This window comes from Lissotriton vulgaris, chromosome 1_2, assembly GCF_964263255.1.
Source record: "Lissotriton vulgaris chromosome 1_2, aLisVul1.2, whole genome shotgun sequence".
Lineage (NCBI taxonomy): Eukaryota > Metazoa > Chordata > Amphibia > Caudata > Salamandridae > Lissotriton > Lissotriton vulgaris.
In genome coordinates, this window is record NC_141686.1 from 128,935,425 (window position 1) to 128,963,018 (window position 27,594).

General features: G+C 44.1%; 1 protein-coding gene across 2 annotated transcripts in view; it reads left to right on the forward strand.

Annotated features, from left to right (window-relative positions):
- DGKI (diacylglycerol kinase iota) overlaps nucleotides 1–27,594 on the forward strand; it is a 689,048-nt gene that overhangs the window by 424,801 nt on the left and 236,653 nt on the right. For both annotated transcript variants that reach the window (XM_086952973.1, XM_086952974.1), the window contains one exon: nucleotides 8,965–9,044. In XM_086952973.1, coding sequence (XP_086809099.1) covers nucleotides 8,965–9,044 — 80 coding nt within the window. The remainder of the gene's footprint in view (nucleotides 1–8,964; nucleotides 9,045–27,594) is intronic.

Sequence of the window (27,594 nt, forward strand, 5' to 3'; positions counted from 1 at the left end):
GTATCCTTACGCTTTGTTTGTTTATCTATTCGTTTCGGGGACTATTTTTTAAATTTCATTCCTGCTCGTTTTACACTGTGGGTATATGTCAGTTTCGGTCGCCATATTTTATTGCATCTGCCCTCTCCTTACCTGTTGTTTCTGTCTCCCTTCACTTACCTCCCACTCCTCAAGCTACGCTTTTTTTAAGGGTTCCTCATCCTTTACGTCTCACTTTTAGCGATGGAGTGCCGTACCGTGAAATCTGCCTGTTTGTTATCCCAGACTGCACGGCTACACGAGCCAGTACCGGCCCGTTCAAGACATTCTTGAAGATAAACATCAGGGCTGTTTTTATTTAATGTTCATTTAACATATCCCATAGGGCACAGCTGCAGGAGCCGGTACAGACACGTTCAGGACACTCCGGCAAAACAATTTCCAAAACCCGCAGCTACCCTGCCCACTCACTACTTCTGCTGGAACAGGTGCGGTGACGGAGTCACAAATGAATAAAGGACTAAAGGAAACAGAGCAGCCATTTCTAAAGAGGCAAATTATGGTATAACTGAACTTTTTGGGCATCAGCACTTCTCACACTGGGTTTTCAGCCCTTCCTTTTAGTGTTTGTGAGTGAAACTACTGTCTTAGTACAGAAAGTGCAGTTGGCCTGAAAGCCAGAAATGATTGGAAACATCACACTAGGCCTCAAGAGCTATGTAAATGAGCTCTGAGCCTGCTTCAGATAATTATGGATAAACAGCATGTTATCCTTGGAAGGTTGAAAACATGAGTGCCACCAAGTTTGCCATTAACATAAGCCTTCCTCTGGCCCTGGGCTAGATGGATGAGCTCTTAGTGTTGCTGATAGTCTTTGACTTGTTTCCCCTGGGGTTGCTCTTCTAGATTTTACAGTTTTCCGTTTCTAGAACTTTTGACCACCCTCCGGGTGCCCGCTTCAGGTGATTAGACGTCTTCACTATCCAGGGTTTGGCTTGGTGACTTAAGACAAATCTCCATTACCTTCTCCCTCTCTCTCCCTCTATCCCTCTTTCTGTCTCTCTCTATCTCCCTCTCTCTGTCTCGTGTTCCCTCTCTACGTCTCTCTCGCTCCCTCTCTCCCCTCATCTCTCGAGCAGGCTGGCATTGGTTTGAAGTGGTGCTGACTTTACCATACATGTCCACTCCACAAGTAGTAACTCCGATTATGTCGTTGACTGGTTTAGGAGGAATGTCAGTTCCAAGCTGCACAAAAAAGAGAAATTAGCCCAAGAAGTCTGAGTTTGTCTACAACCAAAGTGCTTTCATCACTAGACTACTGCGCTTCCATTAGTAAAACTAAAACTCGGGAAAACACAGAATGTTTAAAGGCTTGTAGGATAATTCACAGAAAAAAAGACTTATTGGGCTTATCCCATTGAACCTGCACCTGTCAAGTGGAGGTAAGCAGGGACATAATTTTTGCATTAATGATCTAACAGATGCATTAAATGCCTCAGATCACACATTATTAGTTTGCCTTGCTATCAAACAAAAGCCCTGCCACTTTGCCAATAGTAAAGAACATGCAGATATGACCAGCAGGATTCCACCATCAGATTCTGTTGCTGTTAATTTAAACAAAGCTCTTATTTTAAGAGGCTCCACTGCACTGCAGTGGAAACTCGGGCACTGGTCTTCATCATCTTCATTTTTTCAGGGGCAGGGCAACATCACAATGCTGTGTATTCTATTGGTTACTGACTGTACTCGCTAACCTGGTGTGCCAAGAAGTACAATATGGTGGTTGGCCTCCTAAATTATGATAACTCTACTTCATGTGGGTTTTTGCAACACGTATGAGGGTGTTTCAGGCTGGCATATTGCTTTGGAGCTGAGGGTAATGTTTTGCTAGGTCTCTAACTGTGCCAGTTATATACCTACTAGCTTACCCGTCGCGCATTGCTGCGATCTCAGAAGAAAATTTAAGGAAACTTGTTATAATAACATTCAATTTACATTGTGTCATTTTTATTGAAACTTATTCATTTTAATATGGAAAACATTTCAAAGTTTTAATTCTGTTTATTTATTCGAGTGCTTTGGATACACAGTATTTTTTGTTTTTCCGTCTGGTGCGTACACAAATAAATCAGAAGGTTTTCAGATGCTTGAGCTGGCCACATACAGTTGTCCATGTGAGAAGCACGGATGCTCCTCATCTAGTCCACACACTTGTAGCGATTGTCCTTGTGCTTTGTTGATGGTCATAGCAAAAGCAATTCACACCGTACACTGTAAACGTTTAGTATTGGAAAGATTATGAGGGCCGATATTTAACTTTTTTTTTTTTTGCCAGAAACCTTCGCTGGAGTGTACTCAACAACTTTTAACAATATTTTTTTTATTTTTAATTATTATTATTTATTTGTTTTGCCAGAAACGTTCGCGGGAGTGTACTCAACAGCTTCCCAAAGTTTCATGGCGATCGGATGAATGGTGTAGTAATGCATAAAGGACAAACAGACATACTTTCGTTTTTATATATATAGATAGATACATATTTCTTCTTCTGTCAGCTGTGTGTTGATGAAGACTATTGAGTTTACTGGATGCAGCAGGAATTCTAGCTGTTCAGGGCAGCAGGTCCCAACATGTTCCCAGGCAGCATCCTTTTACCTCCACTCCACTGTAATCACTCTACTCTCCTCCCCTCCTCGCCACTTTGCTCCACTCTGTTCCACTCCATGTCACTCCACTCACCTTTAGCCATACTGAACAGTAGCCATGCTGGTGTACACCAAGGCTAAAACACATCGGCAAAGCCAATAGTTCTCTTTACTTTTACCCATGCTAAACAGTATCTTGTTTTAGTTTCAGCTATGCTGCACAGCTGCTGTACAACTTGGCTAAAAAAACATTGACAAAGCTAATAGACCGCACATAGGCGAGACCTATTGGCTTGGCTGTTGTCATTGGTTGTCCACTTGTGACCTGAGACATTCAGGTCAAACATTTATTGGAGGCAAGACTGTTGTTCACAGCAAACACAACGAGGGTGGTGTGGCATTTTGAACGAGAAAGACCCATATATGTTTCTTTATTATCTCGGAGAAATAGGAGGGGGGAATATAGATGAAAACATTGATAGAAAATATAGTAGCCAGATCCTTAGAACTTGCTGAGGACAGGATACAGGTCTCTGGGACTGTTTAGTCAGCAAGACCGAGACCCACCGCGGTCTCCCCAGGCCCGCTTCTTTGAGTATTGAACCAAACAGTGCTTAGAAGAGGGGCACAAAATTACATTATGGTGGAATGCGCATGATGAGGCTATAAGTATCTTTAGAGCGTCACAAAAGTCAAACATTTGTGTAATAATAGGCCCAGCCTGAGCGCTAAATAACTCTTGTCTTCGCCTCCCTTCTTACACCCACCCCCACGCCTCGCAGACCTGCTCTCATTCTATCAGTTCTCCGGATAAGATGGTTTTTTCTCCATGCGATTTTACCAGTACTTCGTACACAACACTAAAAAGGATTCATTTTTGCTCTGCTGGATGTCGACATCTCATCTTAAAAACCTTCCGAGCAATTGAACGAACCCCTGCTGTGCTCTGAAGGGCAGGCCCTGCCTATGATGCCGCTTCCGGAGTAAAGTAAACTCCGGCACCAAACTCTGCCCTCCTCTGTGTATCTGTAGTCTCTGTGTCCCCTTTTTATTTCTCTAGCTCGTTCCCAGTCTTCTTCTCTAGCTGTATCCCATTGCCTTTCTCTCTCTCACCATGCATTACTATCATGTTCCAGTTTTGTCCTTTGTTACCCTCTTATCTTCCTTGTCACTTTTCTTCATTTCTTTGTTTCTGATAGCTCACTTCTTTTCCTCATGTTTCTCTATTTTTGTTCTGCTCCCTTTTCACATCTCTTTTATCTTTACTTCCTTCCTTTCTCATCATCTTTCCTTTTTCTACTCTGCAGTGAGACCCTGGTGGCTGCCTCATACTCTTCCACCTTTCACCATTTTCTCCCTTTCTTGTTATCATTCCCTTTTTCTTTAACCTCCTCAGTCTCTAATTGACATTGACATGCTCTCTTTCCTGTATTTCATTTTCTCTAGGCAGAACTCCACAAAGTGACCAAAAAACTCTGCTGCGCTACGAGTCCCACAAACGGCGGAGTGCATTCATGTTGATTTTTAGAACCCGGTGTTTGTCCCGTACTGGTAAATCCGCACGAATGACACCATGTGCAGCGCAAGAGGGCGCTGCTTCTTTTTGCTGCTCGAGTATATGTTCTACTCAAGGCGTGGCTTCCTCAACGTGAATGGAAGGTTTCTTAACGTGAACAGTAGCGACCATCCGAGACTGCCCGCATTGAGAAATCTTACTGGGAGGTGGTCTGGTGTAAGATTTTCCTCGCTCGCCAACTTAACGTTGCTTCACTAAACAGAGTACAGTTTTTCAGAACTCTGTGCGCTACGAGGAGCACGAAGTGGGTAAAACTCCACAAGCGGAGCAGAATTTCCCGCCCAGTCCTCCTTTTCTCCTGATCTCTCCATTTCTACTACGTTTCCAGCACTTTCTTACTTGTTATTGTGCTTTTAGTTTAAAATATCCCACTTCAGAAACCGGGCTAGAGCCTCATTTGCCAGTTGGTGGTAACTTGAAACCTGGGAAAAATTGTGAGGTTACCAGACCGCCCACATCTCATTTTCGACACTTGCTTCGAGGTGGTGAAAACGATGTCTTTCCGATGGCAGAACCTCAGCTGATTCGGAAACATAGTACTGGTGGACCAGCAGTTAGACAAATACCTGCTCAACAGAATCGGAAGCCTTTTGTCGGAAATATAGTACTGGTCAACCCGTTGCTAGAGAGCCGGCTGCTAAATAGCATCAGAAGCCAGAAACAATCTGGTGGACCAGCTGCTAGACCATCACCTGTTCAACTGTATCAGACGTCTACTATTAGAAATTTAGCACTTTTGGACCAGCTCCTAGAGAACCACCTGATCAACAGTAGGGAAAGCCAGAAATATAGTACTGGTGCACCAGCTGCTAGACAATCACCTGTTCAACTGTATTAGACGTTTGCTATCAGAAATATAGTGCTGGTGGACCAGCTGCTAGACAGTCACCTGCTCAACAGCATCGGGAACCTGCTATCAGAAATACAGTACTGGTGGACCAGCTGCTAGACAGTCACCTGCTCAACAGCATCGGAAGCCGGCTATCAGAAATATAGTGCTGGTGGACCAGTTGGTAGAGAGCTACCTGCTCAATAGCATCAGAGGCCAGAAACAGTGCGAGTGGACTAACTGCTAGAGACCAGCCTTCTGAACACTTTTGGAAGCCTACTGCTGAATAACCACCTGCTCAACAACATCGGAAGGGATCCAGAAATATAGTACTGGTGGACCAGCTGCTAGACAATCACCTGCTCAACAGCATCGGAAGCCTGCTATCAGAAATACAGTACTGGTGGACCAGCTGCTAGACAATCACCTGCTCAACAGCGTCGCAAACCTGCTATCAGAAATATAGTGCTGGTGGGACAGCTGCTAGACAGTCACCTGCTCAACAGCATCGGAAGCCGGCTATCAGAAATATAGTGCTGGTGGACCAGTTGGTAGAGAGCTACCTGCTCAATAGCATCAGAGGCCAGAAACAGTGTGAGTGGACTAACTGCTAGAGACCAGCCTTCTGAACACTTTTGGAAGCCTACTGCTGAATAACCACCTGCTCAACAACATCAGAAGGTGGCCAGAAATATAGTACTGGTGGACCAGCTGCTAGACAATCACCTCCTCAACATCATCGGAAGGTAGCCAGAAATATAGTACTGGTGGACCAGCTGCTAGACAATCACCTCCTCAACATCATCGGAAGGTAGCCAGAAATATAGTACTGGTGGACCAGCTGCTAGACAATCACCTGCTCAACAGCATCGGAAGCCTACTTTCAGAAATATAGAACTGGTGGACCAGCTCCTAGAGAACCACCTGAGAGCAAGCCAGAAATATAGTACTGGTGGACCAGCTGCTAGACAATCACCTGCTCAACAGCATTGGAAGCCTGCTATCAGAAATACAGTACTGGTGGACCAGCTGCTAGACGATCACCTGCTCAACAGCTTCGCAATCCTGCTATCAGAAATATAGTGCTAGAGGGGCAGCTGCTAGACAGTCACCTGCTCAACAGCATCTGAAGCCTGCTATCAGAAATACAGTACTGGTGGACCAGCTGCTAGACAATCACCTGCTCAACAGCATCGGAAGCCTGCTATCAGAAATATAGTGCTTGTGGACCAGTTGGTAGAGAGCTACCTGCTCAATAGCATCAGAGGCCAGAAACAATGCAAGTGGACTAACTGCTAGAGAACCACCTGAGAGCAAGCCAGAAATATAGTACTGGTGGACCAGCTGCTAGACAATCACCTGCTCAACAGCATTGAAGCCTACTTTCGAAATATAGTTCTGATGCACCAGCACATTGAGAACCACCTGAGAGCAAGCCAGAAATATAGTACTGGTGGACCAGCTGCTAGACAATCACCTGCTCAACAGCATCGGAAGGTAGCTAGAAATATAGTACTGGTGGACTGACCAGCTGCTAGACAATCACCTGCTCAACAGCATCGGAAGGTAGCTAGAAATATAGTACTGGTGGACTGACCAGCTGCTAGACAATCACCTGCTCAACAGCATCGGAAGGTAGCTAGAAATATAGTACTGGTGGACTGACCAGCTGCTAGACAATCACCTGCTCAACAGCATCGGAAGGTAGCCAAAAATATAGAACTAGTGGACCAGCTGCTAGACAATCACCTCCTCAACATCATCGGAAGGTAGCCAGAAATATAGAACTGGTGGACCAGCTGCTAGACAATCACCTGCTCAACAGCATCGGAAGCCTACTTTCAGAAATATAGTATTGGCGGACCAGCTCCTAGAGAACCATCTGAGGGCAAGACATAAATATAGTACTGGTGGGCCAGCTGCTAGACAATCCCCCTGCTCAACAACATCGGAAGCCTACTTTCAGAAATATAGTATTGGCGGACCAGCTCCTAGAGAACCATCTGAGAGCAAGACAGAAATATAGTACTGGTGGGCCAGCTGCTAGACAATCCCCTGCTCAACAACATCGGAAGCCTGCTATCAGAAATATAGTACTGGTGGACCAGCTGCTAGACAATCACCTGCTCAACAGCATAGGAAGCCTACTGTCAGAACATTTTTCTTGTGGACCAGCTGTTAGACAGCTGCCTGTTCAGCAGCTTTGGAAACCTACAGCTTTAGAACTGCCTGCCCAACAGCATCAGAAGCCACCAGCCAGAAATATAGTTACAGTGGGCCAGCTGCAAGAGAACCACCAGCTTGATAAAGTACTGGCAGAGATTTGCATCTCTAGCTGAGTGTCACAAACATTCCCAGAATCATGCACAGAAAACTGCATCTGGTGGAGGTTTCCAGGTGTACTTATGGGAACAAGATTTCACTTTTCTTAAAGGTTCCTATTGTACTTGTGCAAATGCAGGTTTTATCCAAAAATAAAAAATAAATGTTTATCTGGGAAAAAAAACTTCCAGCAAGTCAGAGGTGATCTGTTCCTCTTTATATGGGAATTTACTTCTCTCTGTTGAGTACATCTCTGACCATTTCAATGGTGGAATGGGGTCAGAGAGGAGTTTGTGAATATGTTTATGGGGGTTCTCAAATGTCCAAGGCAATAAAAACGTTGGAACACCCACTTCCCAGCTCTTGCACTGGATTTATCACTGCAGATGTCTTTGCACTCATGGCGGAGAAACACCCACTAATCAGTATTGGGGAAGAGTATGTGGCGGTCGACCTCAAATCTGGGGAACCGAGTTGGAGTCTCAGCAGTGATGCTCAACATCCTGTAATTCTGGGACAATCACGTAATTTACCCGTGCTTAACAAAAATGAATGTGTCCTTATGTAACTCAACCGGTACTCATGTAAAGCGCTCTGATAGCAAATTCTTTCGGGTCAAGTTAGCGCTATATAAAACTCTGGTAAAAAAAATAACCACATCAAATGGCATAACAACTCCTTTATTATTTGGCTGGGTGATGGTCATAGTTAATGCCAGAACGCAGGCTTTTGTGCTGAACAAAGATGCCACTATTTAGTGTCACAGTAATGGGCACATTCTGTGGCATATTGTTGGTTCTTATCTGTGGCGGGTGGCCATCTTCCTCAGCTCAAGATCAGGTACATTTTGCAGACTATGATTTGGCTTATTATGTGGCCCAATAAGAAATTATTTTTAGAAAGACGTTAGCCAATATCCCATTTTTACTGTATGTCCAACAACACTTTATTCTAATACAAATCTCTTGTGATAGAATAGTTACTGTATATACATTACTGTTCTTCTCACGGTGCTTTTGATTATAGCCTTTAAATCTCCTCGCACGGTTATATATTTGAGATTAATAACATTTTGCACTATGTTCTCTTTCCAACATATTTTCTTACTGTCCCACATTAAAAATACTGTTCACTGACCGCTCTGCACTGTCACCCGTTAACAATATTGTGTCACAGAGTTGTTCATTTGTGCTTGTGTAGTGTGGAGAATGTTGACATGTGTGTGTGTTTAGATCCCTCTGTGGCCAGAGGCTTAACATCTCCGCTGAAGCCTCATTCCTATATCTTCCCTTCCTGCCATCCTCCCCCTTTGTGCCAAGCACAGGACACTGCTTTGCTTCTTCTCCATCTGTTCATACTTCTGACAGGCAGCCACCCGTGACATCTTATAGTGACATTGGCTTTCACCCTTTTACCCCTATTGTTATCTGGGAATAAATGGAGGACCTCCCTAGAAATGGATGGCCAAGGAATGGAGATTGAGGTGTGTTTCTTGTGAGAGATTTGAGAGAGTGAGCTTCTTTGACTGGAGGGCTTCCATCGGCCATGAAAGGTAGCTCAAAGGGTAATGTAATGTTGTGGTTTGACTCATCTGTTCCATGTCTTTCCAGCTATCCCCCTAGGTATTGTCGTGATGCGTGGAGACTGTGACCTGGAGACCTGTCGGATGTATGTCGACCGGCTTCAGGAGGTAAGAAAAATGCTATTTCCTCTCCGATTTTGTGAATAAAATTGTGAAGTGTCATACAGTGCCTCTGTTACCCACAGCCTCAACACATTTCCAAATCCTACCAATTTGTCAGACATCCCCTCGCTCCCTGAAAATTTTATTAAAGGATACCTTTATCTCTGAGTGACCACTGACCCCAGTTCCCCAGCAGATGTTAGTGTTAGATCTGTAGAGTTTTCCAACATGCTGTATGACAGGAAGCTGATCTGAGGTATTCAAATGATCCACACAAATTTGGTGGGCGATATCTGAAACTCCTAAAAGTAGCTCGTAATGTGAAGGGAATTCATAGTCTGATCAATGAATCCACAATTTGGTTTACATTTATGAACTTAAATTGAAACAAATTGGAAGCCTCTACTTGGAGACTACTGTTGAGTTTCACAACGATGGGCAAAGGAGTCCGCTTGGAGGTGTACAAGTGGAGAGACCTGCAAATTCATATAGCGAGCCGAGCCAGGGAACTAAAGCACGAGCCAGGCCATGAAAAGACTTGGCTTGTAAATCATACACAAGCCCCCCCTCTTCCTTGTTTAACAAACTTGTAAATCATACACCCTTTAAAATTAATTTTAAAAAATTCTTTAGCCTTTTTGTTTTCATTTATTACATTACATAACACCACTGTGTTGAGTGACTTTTAATTATAGTAATGGTCTTTAACATTAAACGCAGAAACATTCAGTAACCCCTCGGTCTGACAATGTTTCCATGAAATACCAACTTGTCCTATGCACTACATATCAATTTTGGATTTAAAGCAACATTATTGTCTATTGAACTGTAAACGCTCAAGTAAGGTTTTGGTATAGTGCCTGTATGAAACCAAAGTACTCCAAGGTCCATTCAAATTGGTTGGTCAAGGAAAGTGAGGCACAGTGAAATGGAATGATGTGCTGAGCATCATAAAATTTGGTCAAGCTATGACTTGTAAAAGTTTATACACATATTTAATAAAAAAACACAAAGGTTCAAGCTTAGCTATGGTTAGGAAAGCGTTATTTATTCTTTCTATGCAAACCAAACTTAAACAACACAAACATTAGAAATTCTGATGGTATATTTATGCCTTAGATTTATAATTTACGCAGCACCTTAAAATTATTATACTTCACGCACCGCTGTCCGCAGTGCAGTGAACTCAGTTGTCAATGTACATTAGCTGTAAGTCAACCTTTCTCCAAGCAGTGCTAATACCCTTTCATATTAAATCCATTATACCACCTAAAATCACAGCATTCATAGTAACACTCATGACAGTGTGTGTGTATATTATATATACATTATTTTGGTGCCGAAACGCATAATGGCAGCAGAGTTTGGAACTAATAAAGAAGATTCTGAGCACTGAACTGTGGTCCGTGCTCCATTTGTGAAATTGCATAAGCCGCCCGGTAGTGGAGTGATCAGGACATATATATATATATATGTCCAAAAGTAATGTGTAATGGGGCTTAGGGACAGTTTCAGAGCTCTGGAAGAGTTAAAACGTCAGGAGCAAGCGAAATGGTGGGAGGCGAGGTCCCTCCAGCAATATCTGGATGTGGGCAGGATACCAAGAGGCCTCCGCATCATGATTGCCCTTAGTTACGAGTCCCCCAATCCAGCAATGATGGCAGAATGGGGGGAATGCAATTTGGAATCTTCTCGAAAACTAGTGGAAATATTAGTACGTTATGCAGAGATTGATAGAAAATTGCTACAGGAAAAAATCGAGCTCTTAGAAAAGGAGATAGAACCACAAGGTGATCCTCAGTTTAAAACCAAAATGGTGGAGGAGAGGGAGGTACTCTCACAAAAGAAGATGAAAAAATAATAAACAGAAAAAGTTACAAATTAAGACGTGACCGGGATGATTATATGAATGGACAGATTTTCACCTTCGCTAGAAGATATGACTCAATGCGAATGGCCACGGCTAACAAACGAATTGGGCAGGGATCGGGCCAGGCTGAAATGCGAGCAAATCAAATGACAACGGAATCCCCATCAGCCTCAGATTTCAGCTCTGCAGTTGATAGCGGATCGTAATCCGATAATCTAGGAACGAGGCCGATACAAACCAACATCAAGCTCACGTTGGGGGAAGACTTGGAGATTTTAAAAAGCAGCTGCAGGGACACTTTAAGGTCGCGAACCAAGGGACCAAACAAAACAGGACAACAAGGAGGAGGAGGGCCCGTAGGCAAGCCAGGAGAAGGAACAGTCAAACGAGGAAGGGGCAGAGCACGCAAATAAATGATGAAATGACGACAGGTCTTCATGTTGACAACTCGGACCTGGGAATAAAAATACCATCATCAATTTAGCTGGCATTGACCTCTCTGCGGCTGAACAGCAGCCTTTGTCACTTGGCTTGTCCTATTGCCCAGAATCAAATTTCAGCTACACCCAAACCCGAGCCGATATATATAGATTCATACGAAAATTGAAATTAAAAAGTTCCACCAATTACGAGGTACCCAGGCAGATAATGCGGAGATGATGACACCATAGAATCCAGCTCTACGGGGACTAGATGGAACTGATTATGACCTATATGAAATGAAGGGGTTGGAAGGTTTGAGAAAGAATCCATCACAAAATGAATCTGATATTCAGCCATCACAAATATTGGGAACTAATGTTAAACCCATCACGTCTTTTAAACAAAAATCAAAATTTGAATGGCATGTGACTCAATCGATGTTTTTAGTGAGCAACTGGGGCACAAGTCAAGAAACTCAGTAATATAACTACAAATTTGAAAAAGAAAGTTACGAATCATGAAAGGCAGTATTGGCAGCTTGTAAGAACTGGGACCACCAGCTCTCCAGGGGGTAGCATGGCACGAGCAGGAAGGCAGCCAATGTGACATGAAGTGGGCGCAATAATGGAGACCACGCCATTAGTTGTATTTGTAAATCAAGATCTTTTATATAGATTTTAGATTAGAGCAAATCATGCATTAGCAACTCATTAGCATTGCATTAAAGTACCACATTAAAACCTCTCATGAACGCCTTCCAAATTGCACTTCCTGGAAAGTGATAAAACATTTCATCAAGTACATTCAGTACAACAGAAAACTTCAAAGAACACAGCCTGTCACGTTATGCTACTCAGCAGGCAAAAAGGTAATTTCATAGATCCTAGATTAACCTGTAGGAAACAAACACAAGCATTTCTTCTTGTGAATACTGAGAGTCTTGTGACCCAGAATCAGACCATCAGAATAACACTAGAATGAACCAATAAGTATCACAGATCAGTCCCCTCAGGAACTGTAGAAGCCCACCCCTGCAAGAAATTCAGTACAGGGAAAAGGTCATCATCTTATAGCAGGCATGAAAACATCTCAGGAAACATGAACTTACTATCCACCTAAGTCGGCCACTAAACACTACCAATCACTGAAGTGGATTATCTGACTGTGTAATATCTCCCCACAATTCAATGACAGGCTCCAGGCCTAAAACTCTTGTTTAGCAGAACAATGTAGGAGGGCAAAGGTCTGTCCCCAAGCCTCCTGAACACTCGAGGCACAATAGGTGGGGGCCCAACGGGGCCCAGTCTGAGTTCACCCGTGGGGAGGGACGACCTCGGGCCTACCGCCCTCCTCCCCGGGGGTTACCTGGGGCTCTTCGGCCCTCCGGGGCCCTTGCGTAGTCGCTGGTAAAGGGGAGGGGTATTCGACCCTCCTAGGGCCTCACTCGGCCTGGCGCGGTGCAGCTGTGACTTCTGGGCACCAGCGCCGCGGCCGGAGCGAGATCGGCGTGTCGGGCACAACCAGAGGGGGCTTTCTGGCTCCGCGGCCCTCCTCCGAGGTGAGGCGCGGCTTTCCCAAGCGCCGGGCCTTGTCAGCGGGGCCCGGCGGTAACAGCCAATGATGGTGCTGCTTGGGCGGAGGCGCGTCCGATGACGCGGCGGCGCTCCCGCTCACGTGACGGGGCCTAGGCAGGCTTCAGGCCTACCGCGGCCCGGCGATCTCCATGCAGCGGCCCTCTCCTGGCACCGGGGGCCGCCGAGGGGGCTCAGTGTCGGAGCTAGTCACAGCGCGGGGCAGGCGGCCCCAGGACAGGTCAGCAGCGCCTCTGAGGCGTCGTATGGGCGGCGCTGACGCCTCAGGGGCAACTCTCCTCTGGGGCCTCGAGGCGCCAAGGTACAGCGCGAGCCCCGGTCCCGGGAAGCGCTTGGGGTTTCACAGCGTGGGTCACCAGGGGGGGGGCCCCTAGGGACAATCTCGGACACAGCGCTGAGCAGTGGGGGTCAGAATAGAGCATTTCTCTCACAGTCACTCAGCAGATTGGGTCGGCAGGAGGGAAGGCGACCTCCAGCCTCCTGACAGGACAGACAGTCTCAACCACAGCGCTGACCAGGGGGGTTCAGGATATAGCGTTTTTCACACAATTCAGGAGGGACAGCAGAGCAGTTCAGTCAGGGGAGAAGACAAGTGGGGCAAGATGGGCCCACTGCAGGCAGGGGGTGCGCAGGGCCGCACAGTCCAGTACCTGGTCGATTCCCCAGCAGTCTCTGATCAAAGGGAAGAAAACTTCTTGGCGCTCGGATGGTTCTGCGCCCTTAGTTGCTGGTTACTTGAAGTTGAAGAGGGGGGGGGGGTGTGAGTTAAAGGCTTGCTGAATTTCTCCTCAGTCACTGCAGATGGACCCTGGAGTTCCCTTCCACTGGGCCAGATCAGGGGGCTAGCTTAGGACACCTCACCCAGCTTAAGAGGCAGCACCTCAATCCTGTCACCCCCAGTAGCATAGGTTCCTAACTAGGCCCTCCCGCCTAAAACTCCTGCGTGGGTTCCCCAGGTCAGTGATGCCCCAACTGACTAGAAAAGTTCCCTCCCTTGCTTATATATGCCCAGGTCAGGTGACCACTCTCTAAGGCGGCAAAAAGCAGGCCTGCCTGCCTTCCTTCTGGAAGGTTCCAGGAGCTTCCCCACTCTACCTATGGACAGGGGCTTGGTGGCTGGCCCTGCAACATTGTATGGGGATCCAGCCTGCTCCTGGCAGCTAGGGTGCTACACTAAAAGACCACGCTGCAGTAGCAGGGGCCAGTGGCAGCCATGTTTGAAGTAGAGAGCACCTGCACCCTAACACAGTTTAGCTATGAAAAGGTGCCTGAAGACCTATGGACCAACAAAAAGAAGGTGGGAAAAATTAGGCAAGGGCAAAAAATCACAGGGAAAGACCACCCTAGGGCTGACAGGTCTAACATAGCTGATTAACAAATTGAAACACAATGAGCAGATAATCATAAGGAACTCTGATAAGGGAGGAAATTTGGTGTTATGGCCACATAATGACTACATGGAGGAGGCTTACAGCCAGTTGAACAGCATTGAATGTTACCGGAAGGTTGCATATACGAAGTTCAAAGACACACAGGAAGCACTGTTTGCACAATTGCTAGCTTGGAAAAGTTTGGGGTTATTGAATATGAATGAATTCAAATTTTTAAAGGTAGAACACCCTATGGTTCCGGTTATGTATTTTGTACCTAAAATACATAAAAATCCAAATAAGCCTCCGGGACGTCCTATTATAGCAGCATGTGATGGCCTGTTGGAAAATCTATCAAGATATATAGACTTTTTCTTGCAGGACTTTGTCAAAGGTCTCAAATCATTTGTGCAGGATACAAGGGACTTTCTAAGCAAAATACAGCACATAAAATGGAAACCTTCCTTCTTAATGTTGGCACTCGATGTTTCTAGTTTATATACATGTATCAAGAACCAAGATGGTTTGAGAGCCGTCGAGTACTTTCTGGTCAACAGGCCAATATCCTTTGCTCAACACTCCAAGATGATTTTTAAAATGCTTCAATTCTGCCTAGATAATACATTTTTCTTATTTGATGGTATAATGTACCAGCAGATTCAGGGTGTTGCTATGGAGGCCAGCTTCTCCCCCAGTTACGCCTGTTTATGTATTGGTTGGTGGGAGGAGCTGGTCCTAAGGCAACAACATGAACAAGCATATAATAGGAGTGTAGTTACTTGGCTGCGCTACATTGATGATTTGTTTATAATTTGGGATGCAGATCTTGACAGTGCATCTAAGTTCATTGAAAAGTTGAATGACAATACAGTCAACCTGCACTTCACAGCAGAAATTAGTAGGTCTATGGTAACCTTTATGGATGTTCAAATTGAGGTGAAGGGGAATGAACTGACAACTACCCTATATCGGAAACCCACGGCAGGCAATACCTTATTGCATGCCTCAAGTGCTCATCCGTCCCATTTAATTAGGAGCATTCCGTATGGAGAAATGCTCCGTATAAGACGGATTTGTAGCGAAGATGAAGATTGCAATACAAAATAAAAAGAATGCAAGGGGTACAGTTCTGAGGTGATTGAGTCAGCAATCAATAAATCTAAATCATTGTGTAGAAAGGATCTGCTGAGATATAATAATAGACATAGCAAAAAAGAAGGACCGGAAGAACCAGTTAGGCTTATTCTTAACTTTTCCAGACAACAAAAACAGATCAGAGGAATTGTTAGAAAAAATTGGTCTATCATAAAAAGTGACCCAGTAATAGGAGGTATTTTACCTACTAATCCTTCGATTTCATTCAGAAAAACAAATAGCATGGGGTCCTCACTGGTTAGAAGCAGTATAGAAGCTAGACCTAAAAATTCCTGGTTAAAAGCTAGAAAAGGCTTCTTAAATGCTCTGTCTGTAAAGCATGTCAATATGGAGAAAGCACCACCTGCTATAAAACAGCATTTGATCCGGGAGTTGGCAAAATCAATTTGCACTTGACGTGCAAAACAGATTATTCCGTTTATGTGCTCACCTGTAGCTGTAACTTAAAATATATATGGAGTACGAAATTGCCAGCTCATAAGAGAATTTTACAGCACATTCGTACAATCTGTAACAATGATGAGAGCTATCCGGTTGCCAGGCACTTCAAGCTAAGTCACAATAGCGATCCCAAATTCCTCAAATATTTTGTGATAGGTGCCATACTTCCTACTAAGAGAGGCGGGAATAGGGAGGCTAGATTGAGGAGCCTAGAAACATCATATATCCTAAGATTCGACTCCAAACAACCTAATGGGTTGAATAACACTGAGGATTTGTATACCTTCCTATAAAAATGCCATTTTACTGTGCCTAACATGAATATATAGCATTTTTCTATATTTATTTATGTGGATATGTATATATATCAGTTGGAAGGAATATGAGTACCATGCCTGATGAATTGGACAATGTATCGAATTGACTATGATATTTTATTTCACTTTCTCCACTGCTTAGATTCTTTTAATTTGGGAAATGGATTTTAGGATATTACTATTTATATATTTTATTAAATTAGGGATTGATTTTAAAGATTGTTAAATAGAAAGTATATATATTAGCAAATACTTCTTGATATTAATAATGGTTTTTAACTGAATCAACCCTTGATGAAATGAAAATAGTATATTTGATGTCCTGTAGCCCTTTCATTACACTTTAAAAGAGTCTAGCACTTCATTCACTTTATTAGTAATAGTCATATTCAGACTATCGTGGAAATAGATTATTATATATGCACTAATACACTTTTGCACATTTATTTATTCACATATTCTACTAATGAGATTTGGTGTTTATTGACATCGTTGAAAATGAATGGTCTTTTTAAGCATTTATGCTGCTACAAGTTTGTAAATATAATATTTATTCAATGAAGAAGTTGGAAAAATGGATAAATAATCAAGCATTTAAGCTGTTATGAATAACACTAGAAAGACATGTACGTGAAAAGTATTTTTACTATGTCTATAAGAGGTTGCACGGCACTGGCACTTTAAAAGCGATACAAAAAATCAATGAGATGTCATGTGATCAAGGGAGGGATCTCCCGAAACGCGTCATGGCGGCATTGGCAATATTAAATAATGCACTAAGAAAACCTGGGTCTATGCTTGTCTGTTCAAGTTTTTGGATTTGATGCAGTAAGGCGAGTTTGGACCGACTTTCTTGAAATAAAGAACCTCTGAAGCGCATTTGGTGGTCCGTTTCCTATGTTTCCTTGCAGGTCTGACTCCCGTCTGACTCGGAAGTGGTGTTTGGAGTTTCCGCGTATATATATATATATATATATATATATATATATATATATAAATATATATATATATATATATATATATATATATATATATATTGTACTAGCAAATGTCCCAAAGCGAGAGGAGCGGCTTAGTGGCTGGTGCTGGCGGCGAGGTTCAGGACACCCTCGCAAACAATGTTTTCAGCAAAGAACCTTCAATGAAGAAGACACCACACACTACTTCGATTGATGATCTTTAATTTATTTTCTGTAGGTTCCCCACCTACGCGTTTCGGACAAGAGCTGTCCCTGATCACGGTTACAAATGGTTTGTACCTACAGAAAATAAATTAAAGATCAACAATCGAAGTAGTGTGCGGCGTCTTCTTCATTGAAGGTTCTTTGCTGAAAACATATATATATATATATATTACCTACTGGCTATCGCCAGTAGGTATATATAGTTAGGATTTATTCCCTATGGGATTTTTGAAAATTCTATGTCTAATAACTTTGACGTTTGTGGACGGAATCGGCTGAAATTTTCAGGAAAATGGCACATTTTGTTTCTGAGCAGCCCTTGAAAATTTGGGGGGGTTTTGTCGAGGGGGGGGGCCGAGAAAAAAGGGGGGTCCCAAAACGCGTTTTTCCCATGTTAATTTCCATAGGGCGGTTGGACTCACTTTTAGCTCGAGCGGCTGAATGGATTTGCACGAAACTTGGCAAAATTGTAGGGACTGTTAGCCCGATGTGCCTTTGCTAGGTCTCAATATATGTGCTCCAGTAGTTTTTGAGAAATTAACGTTCAAAACAAGATATATATCTGTAACAGCGCTCCGGGCTGCGCTCCGGTTCGCTTACTTTTCGCGAAACGGAAGTTTGCGCGCAGAAAGCTGATTGGCTTTCCGGTGTCTGTCAACATTCTTAACAGTCCGGAGCGGCCGCCATCTTATCTCTCGGTAGGATCGAGAGAGAAGAAGAGGTGAAAAACGAAGGGGGAATTTAATAAAAGGGGGCAAGGTATACCCCTCTTGACCCCCTAGGAATGTTGTTGGGGTTATTAAAGGGTCCCGTGGGGAAAATAAAAAAAAAATGATTTTTCACGGTAGAAGCGCTTCACGGGCCGCGAACTAGGCCGCAAACTGGTAGCGAAACGGGAATTCGCCATGTTGTGCTACGTTTTAATTAAATTACTAGGTAAAGGGGGTGCGGGAGACGTATCCTAATCCCCTATGTTTCCTGAGGGTGGCTGAGGAGGCTCATATATGTTGATACATCTCTTCCAGCGGCTGTGCGTGAGCTTTTTTTTTTTTTTTGCTGCGTGACGTCTGTTAACGTTCGATTCGATGGAAATCAGGAAGTGTTGACCGCCAATTTGTCAGTGCGATAAAATATTTTGTTATAAATGAATCCTTATTGATAAACATTGTCTGCGCCATCTTGCCTTTTTTCCAATGCCACAATTTTGTCGTGCACGGCAGCCATTTTAGATGCCAGGCCGGTCCCAGGCTATCACCTAGCCCTGCGGATGTAGTTTATGGCCCCAGCTGTAGAGAATCGAGACATGCCAACCCTCCCGATTCAGGCGTGAGACTACTGATTTCAGTGCTAGTCTCCCGCCTCCCGATTTCTGCAAGCAAAAACCCGGGGGCATATTACCAACAACTAGCGATAATTTTTGTCTCTAACTTGTTTAGAGACAAAAATTATCGCCGCACATCGGCGATTTTTATCGCAGATAAACCTTGCTATTAGCAAGGTTTATCGCAAATGCGATAAAAAACGGCCGCAATGCATGAATATCGCTGAAAAGTCAGCGATATTCATGCATTATCGAGCAAATGCTCTTAGCCATGTTATCCACCTCCCATTGGATAACATGGCTAAGAACTGCTCAGGGCAGGTGTTAGCTTTTTGAGATATTCGTGCTTAGCGCGAATATCTCCAAAAGTTGGTAATAGGAGATAGCGATGTTAGGGACTGTTTCCAGTCGCTAACATCTTGGCACGCCCACTTTGCATGTCATTAGTGATAAATATCAGTGACATGCAAAGCGGGGCCCAAGATGGTCGCTATCTCCTTTTAGCTGTCACTAACTGGTGTTAGCGACAGCTTGGTAATAGGGAGATAATTTTATCTCCGCTTTCTTGGCTTTTAAAGCCAAAAAAGCGGAGATAAACCCCCTTGATAATATGCCCCACGATTCCTCGGGGGTTTCAGCTGACAAGGCTTGGTATTGTGTTACGTGGTCATTGTTCCAGGAAACGTCAGAGGGTCGATGCAGGGGTTCTAGAAGGGGTGATAAACCATTTAAGCCTCATGAACAAGCGCATGGTCTTTTAAAGATCTGTGAAGTACTCGGGGCGGCGGTGTGTCCTCTTTCAGGAGCGGGCGGGCGGGGGGGGGGGCACTGCCAGCAACTTGCCAGGCCAGGCAGTGTTCAACACTTGCATCACCCTTTCTCTGCCTGCTATTGCGCTCCATGCTTCGGAAAGGTAAGAAAAAGAACGTGCATTTGAGTTTGAAATGTCCGATCCTGTAGCAGTACACTTGCAAAGCCCACACATGACAATAACCCGATTCAAGGCCCCATTCACCCGATTTTTTAAAAATATATAGCACTCCAACAAAGTGGGATTATAAAACTTTATTAACTTTTAAATATAACGAACGGAACAAAAACTGTAACAAACATTTAAACATTTTTGACAAAAAAAAGCAACAATGGTCAGAAGCTGTCTTTTGTGCGAATAGTGCCAAGGCAGCACAACGTGCTGAGTTCTGGACGGCACCCAGGTGATGTCACCTGGGTGCCGCACTGGTTTTTGGGATCCTACAATGCAGCAAAGAAAAACAGCGTGGGGCGTCCAGGGTGGTGCGGAGGGAGGCCTCGTCAGTAGCGGTCTGTTGTGCGAATAGTCCCAAGGCAGCAGAACGCGCTGAGATGTTGATGGCACCCAGGTGATGTCCAGTAAACTGCCGCACTGGTTTTGGTATCCTACAATGCTGCTCCGAAAATTGGCGTGGGGCTACCCGGGGGGGGGGGGGCGTGGGGGAGGCGGCGTGAACGGGCCTCCCCAGGTGGCGGCCATCCAGCTGAGTTGCGCCCGCTCTTGCGGCTACAGCGTCTCGCTCACCATGTTGTTGAGTTGCTCCCACTCTTGCAGTGCAGCGATAGGCGGCTGCCGCATGACTCTTAAAATGGCGGACGGCTCTTCGGTTTTGGGCCTGGTCCACTAAAATGGCCCTGGGACACCTTGGAACTCGGACGCTTGCCTGCTAGGGCTTGGGCTCCATTCTCGAAAAGCGTCCCCTCAGCCGTGAAGATTCTACAAAAGTCTTGGGGGCCCTCGACTCCTGCAGGCTTCCGGTGGGGAGCGGCTGCCATGATTGCTCGCGGAATGACCACGACGGAGCCACGAGATGGTGGTGCTCTCATGCTGACGCCAGCTTCAGTCTGAATCATCCAGAAACAAGGTGGGGCTTTCATCGTTTGGGAAAAAAAAATGTTCTAAACCAATGAAAAGTGTTATTTTTAGGTCATATGACCAAGCCTTCCATCATTAGGAAACCAAAAGTAAAATGAACCAATGAAAAGTTTTATAAACAAGTCACATGACCTGTTATGCGGCACAGGGCTACAAAAAGCGTAGAAAATCCGTTGGCACGTGAGGCGGCGTCAGTAGTGGACCGATGTGCGAATAGGCCGAAGGCAGCACAACGCGCCGAGATCCGGATGGCACCGAGTTAGTGTCCAGCAAGTTGCTGCACTGGTGTGGCTATCCTACAATGCTGCGCCGAAAGTCGGCGTTGGCCTGTGAGGTCGCGTCAGTCAGTGGGGGCTGTGGGTCTCCCCCAAGATGGAGGCTCCTCGGCTGCAGTGCGGCGCCCCTTAGCGTTTCACTCGCCATCCAACTGAGTTGCGTCCGCACTTGCGGCTACAGTAGGCCGAAGGCAGCACAACGCGCCGAGATCCGGATGGCACCGAGGTGGTGTCCAGCAAATTGCCGCACTGGTGTGGCCATCCTACAATGCTGCGCCGAAAGACGGCGTGTCCAGCTGAGTTGCGGTCACTCTTGCGGTACAGTGACTCGAACGCGCCGAGATCCGGATGGCACCGAGGTGGTGTCCAGCAAGTTGCCGCACTGGTGTGGCCATCCTACAATGCTGCGCCGAAAGACGGCGTGTCCAGCTGAGTTCCGGTCACTCTTGCGGTACAGTGACTCGAACGCGCCGAGATCCGGATGGCACCGAGGTGGTGGCCAGCAAGTTGCCGCACTGGTGTGGCCATCCTACAATGCTGCGCCGAAAGTCGGCGTGGGGTGCCCCGTTGGCTTATGAGGTGATGTCAGTAGTGGACCGATGTGTGAATAGGTCGGAACCAGCACAAGGCGCCAAGATCCGAATGGCAAGTCCTGGATGTTGAGTGCCATAGTTGAGAGTTCTGAGCAGTGCTTGTAAGACTGTCTGAAGCTTATTTGCACCTGCTGCAGCTTCACTATTGCCCTGGTGTGGCCAAAGGTCGCACATGACATAGGCGGCCGGCTCCCGAGGTCCGGCGGAACTTTTTTCCTTTTCCTTTCTGCTTCTTGTCCTACAATCCGTTTCATCTGAAGACACGACCAGGTCCCTGAATGTGTGCAGGGGGACGCTATTGATTGAATGAAAATGGCGGCTTGACACAAAGCTGACTCAAGCGTTGCTGTTGATGCTATACAGACAAAAATTGGTTTTCAGTGTGTACATTCTTCAGGATTTTTTTTTCCATCCAAGGCTGATTGAGAGTTTGTAGAAAAATGGCTTCAGATTTTCCACATATTACTCTTCAACATTCTTCCTAAATGTAACAATGTGAGACTCACTAGGAGAACGGCTGTTTATGTTTCCTTTCAAAATGCTGCCAACAATATTTTCTGAATGGAAGACACCATCTTGTAGCATACAGGGCCGAAAGGGGTTCTGGTCTGGCCGATTGTTGGTGGAGACATTTTGACTATATCTTGGACCTGCCCGGCCTCGCCCAAAATGGCGCCGGTATAAATGGGACTCGTAACTCCTTGCCCGCAAATGTATATCTAGAAAATTTTATTGTAAGTGGCCCTGTCTTATTTTAATTACAAAATGTACGTCCACCGATTCCGCAACTGTTAGACACCTTAGTTCTTGCAACCTAATGGCCCGCTCGTTACGTTCCTCTACAGTGTAAATGTCTCCTCATCATATACGATTTCAGTTTGCTCCGTGGCCGGCCCACGTGGTTATAGGCCCGTATTTGTATACTGACATTTTCACAATAAAGGTTTTTAAAACAAAACACGGTAGTAGTATTTACATTGGTAAAGTTTTTACTTTTAGTCACTGTTTTCGAATCAGTAAAAGGCAAGTGAAATAAAGCAGTCCAATTACATGACGGATAAAAGGTATAATATGTAGGAACGCAGTAAAGATAAATGGTCAAGGGCAGTTGTGTTTTCCACTCCTGCAACATAAAGTGATCGATAAGAATCTGATAATCAGGCGTATCGGCGACTAAGACAGCAGGCCGAGTCTCTTTTACTCAACGGCTCCGTCATGGAACGAAGAAACGCCCTTTTTCTCGAAAAAGGAATATATTTTACTTGCAGGACAGTTGTAAATTTTCCGGGAAAGTACATTAGCCTGGAATATTATAACATATATGTTTAAAAAAAAATAATGTTCGAAAACAATAAAAAGCGTAATTTTTAGGTCATATGACCAAGCTTTTCATCATTAAAATAACAAAAGTAAAATGAACCAATGAAAAGTTTTATTAACAAGTCACATGACCTGTTATGCTTACGTTACGCGCTGCGCGCCGCGCCCCGGATCACTTCCGGGTGCGCTAACGCGGCGTGTCATATAACGCATTACGCGACAACGTAGGTCAAGAATATAGTCAAAATGTCTCCACCAACCAGCGTTCGGAACACAACCCCTTTCAGCAGTCCAAAAAGTTCTGTTAAATGACAACAGAGGGGACAGGCAACAAGAACCATCAGTCAAAGAGGGGAGGGTAAGTTCTTCTCTTCCGGGTCATGTTGGGGCGCTACCGGAACTGATCGAATTGGTAGTCTACAGTGTTTCTGGATGTTTCAGACTAAAGCTGGCGTCAGCATGAGAGCACTACCATCTCGTAGCTCCGTCGTGGCCATTCCACGAGCAGACATGGCAGCCGCTCCCCACCAGAAGCCTGCGGGAGTCGGGGGCCCCCAAGACTTTTGTAGAATCTTCACGGCTGAGGGGACGCTTTCGAGAATGGGACCCAAGCCCTATCAGGGAAGCGTCCGAGTTCCAAGGTGTCCCAGGGCCATTTTAGTGGACCAGGCCCAAAACCGAAGAGCCGGCCGCCATTTTGAGAGTCCTGTGGCAGCCGCCTATCGCTGCACCGCAAGAGCGGGAGCAACTTAACTACATGGTGAGCGAGACGCTGTAGTCGCAATAGCGGGCGGTAAACAGCTGAATGGCGGAAGAGGCACAGTGTAGCAAAAGCGGGCGGAATGGCAACTAAAACGGTAAAGGGGCGCCCCACTACAGCGTGTCTTCAGGTCAAACGGATTGTGGGACAAAGTCCAGAATAGAAGAGTCATCAAAAGGCAAAAAGTTCCGCCGGACCCCGGGAGCCGGCCGCCTATGTCGGGGCGATCTCAGGCTACACCAGTGCTATAAGACTTGGGGAGGGGGTCGGAGCCAAGCGTCTTCTCCGAGTCCGTGCCATCACTCCGCCACTCGGGGGTCTCCGTCAAGCGGTTTAGGGAGGTACCATATAACATTTTTTTCAAATGCAGTCAGGTCCACAAACGACCCTCACTTACTTTGAGAATAGTGAAGCTGCAGTAGGTGGAAATAAGCTTCAGACAGTCTTACAAGCACTGCTTTTGTAAACATTTTTTGATTTTTTTGTATTTTTGCACAGTTTTATATATTTTTTTTGTTTTTGATGGAGGGGAAACAACAAAGCACAGGCATTGAAAAAGGCTCAAACTCAGAACTCTGAACTATGGCACCCAACATCCAGGACTTGCCATCCGGATCTTGGCGCCTTGTGCTGCTTCCGACCTATTCACACATCGGTCCACTACTGACATCATCTTATAAACCAACGTTATGTAAATAGTTATTTAATAAAATGTTTTACCCTGTTTCTTTGCTGGTGTGTTGTCTATATTTTTAATATTTGCATAGGGTTTGTCGTTATTTTGGGCGGGATGGGTGACGGAGCCGAGCTGTCTTGCAGCCCTCATGGTGTGGAGCTCAGTTCATCTCACTAGTTTCGTATTTCTCATGAGGGGTTGTGGTTAATGTTTCTATTTTAGCGAGGTCAAAAAGAGATCCCATTAGTGGCCTACTGATTTTGCTCGATTCCATTTGTTTTTTTAAACGATTTTTCACTATCTGCAAAGACTAAACAGAGTATTGCGACTCTGTGCTTGTTTGTAAATAGAGAATGAACCAAAGAGAACCAATTCTAAAACAGTAAATGCTTGGATAACAATCAATCAAATGGAGAGAGAAGCAGGCACGACGGATTACAACGGGGCAAAGGCCTGCGTTAACTACCCTTCACTATCTGCAAAGAGAGAGTACTCCTAAGAGAAAAGAGAGGGGAAGGGGGGTGCAGCGTTCAAAGCACATCAGCGTGCATAAATACGAAAATGTTTTTATCTATCACGTACTTGACATTTTAAAGCTTTTCATATTTGCTATTAAAAAACCATTGAAATTCACTGAAAAAACCATAGGTTATAGTCGATATATAGTTAGGAATTTGCATTTACAAAACCTTGAAAATTCAATGAAAAAACCATTGGTTTTAGGCCATATATAGTTAGGGATTTGCATTTACAAAACCTTATTTTACTCGCATAAAACCATTGAAATTCCATATATAGTTAGATGCGCTAACTATATATTGCGCACCCGCAATCCACTGCTGATGATGTCACATATTACATCATTCATGACATGGTCAGTGACATCACTGATGACATCACTGATGACAACTCAAATGACATCACTGATGACATCTCAAATGACATCACTGATGACATCACTGATGACAACTCAAATGACATCACTGACAACATCACAGATGACATCATTCATGTGTTAATACGATGAACCTCTACAGACTCTGATATATCCTTAGATACACTCAGTGAAAACAGACACTCACAGATTGTCACTCATCCATGGAGTTACTCATACACCTAGACAGTCATGCAAAGAATCAAACACACCTCCAATTCCTCAACTATACAGTTATACACACCTTACTTATTGAAACATATTCTAACACATATTTACTCTCTTATATAATCCCTAATAAAAGTTCACAATGATCCATACAGCCACTCACACATTCACTGGCTCTAATGCACAGTTATTTATATATGTTAACTCTCACATGTACTGTGTTTTACATATGTACTTACTTTGACATGTAGCACTGAGATATCCATTCACTCACCAATACACTCATGCACACAGTCAACCGCCCATACAGCTGTTTCCACATGCACTTTTGAAACCATACATCTAGTGAATCAACTGCTCACACATCTATGCACAGAGTCACACACCTCCCAGCCACTCACACACATACTCACTCTCCCATACAAATACTTGAGCAACCAATCAATAACCCATATAGTTATTCATATAGCTACTGATCAACACATGCAGCAGTTTACAGAACAACAGATATAATGATGCACAAATTAATACAGTTTAATCACTAACCCATGCACTCAGTGAGACACATTTAATCACTCCCTCATACAATCAGTCATGCACCTACTAAATCCTTCATCCAGACATTTATACATCCACTCATTCTTCAATATGTAAGACATATTTTAACTTTACAGAAACATACAGTCACTGGATGTTGTGATCAGTGACGTCATCAGTGATGTCACTGACCATGTCATGAATGATGTAATATGTGACATCATCAGCAGTGGATTGCGGGTGCGCGATATATAGTTAGCGCATCTAACTATATATGGAATTTCAATGGTTTTATGCGAGTAAAATAAGGTTTTGTAAATGCAAATCCCTAACTATATATGGCCTAAAACCAATGGTTTTTTCATTGAATTTTCAAGGTTTTGTAAATGCAAATTCCTAACTATATATCGACTATAACCTATGGTTTTTTCAGTGAATATATATATATATATATATATATATATATATATATATATATATATATATAACTATATATATATTCATCCAACAAACGCTCTGACAGAGTGCTGGAGGCCCCAAGGGAGGTGGCGTGCGTTCCGGTAAAGCCAGCCGGAAAAACGGATAAACCAAACAGCAAGATGCACGCTCTCAGCAGCTGCCACAAAACACCAACACAGGTACAATCCAAGGGTGTTTATTCCACAAGCTGTTTGGTTGATATATATATATATATATATATATACATATACTTTTTTTATAGGAAAAGGGTAAGGGTGAGGAAAGGTAGGAAACTATTTTCAAGTTAACATCAGTAATAGCAACTAAACGGATTAGCAAAGTAAAGAGTTCTCACAAATGTTGCACGCAGAATGCTGGTCTTTAAATAGACAAATTTGAAGCACTACTGAACTACAGATATTTGGTTCCAAATTCTGTAGTTTGAAGCAGAAAAGCTTTTAGCAGTTTATGACTTCCAAAACGTCATAGCGGTGGGATTCTCAAGAGCGTAGAAAACCTAGTTATATTCCATTGACGGTTTGTGAATATGCCCTTAGCAAGGTGAGAATGGCCTCAGATTTCTATGAACCAAAGAAATCCTTTAAGGGTTATCTTAATTTCTCAATCCAATACTATCTCAGAAAGTTCTGTGACCCACAGATTAGGCACCGGTTTCATTGGGCCCGATTCACAGAACTAACTTAAGACAAAATCCTAATCTTACTACTTTTGGTATTCACAGAAGTTAGGATTTTGTCTTAAGTTTGTCTTAAGACAGACTTAAGTTAGGATTTTGTCTTAAGTCTGTCTTAAGCCTGTCTTAAGACAAACTTAAGACAAAATGCTAACTTCTGTGAATATCAAAAGTAGTTAATTTAGGATTTTGTTTTAAGTTAGTTCTGTGAATCGGGCCCTAAGATTTCAATTTGGTAAAGTTAAAGTTTGGGAGGTGAAAAGAGGTTGGGCTACTTTAAAGAGTACTTATCAAATATGTCACTTGTGAGGAAGTGACACTGAGATCATCAGATATGTGGTGCTTCGGTGTCATGTTATTTCTTAATGGGAGCTCGATTGTGTTAAGTGAGAATGATGTGAGGGAATTCAAACACATATGAATCATATTTGTTTTGAACTGATTGCTTTTGACAAATATGTGTCTTTCTTTCTGTAATTATGATGATTTGTTGCAATGAGTTTATTTAGGTGTGAAAGTTTATTTAATTTTTCGTAACTCCTGGTAAACTATACCATAAAT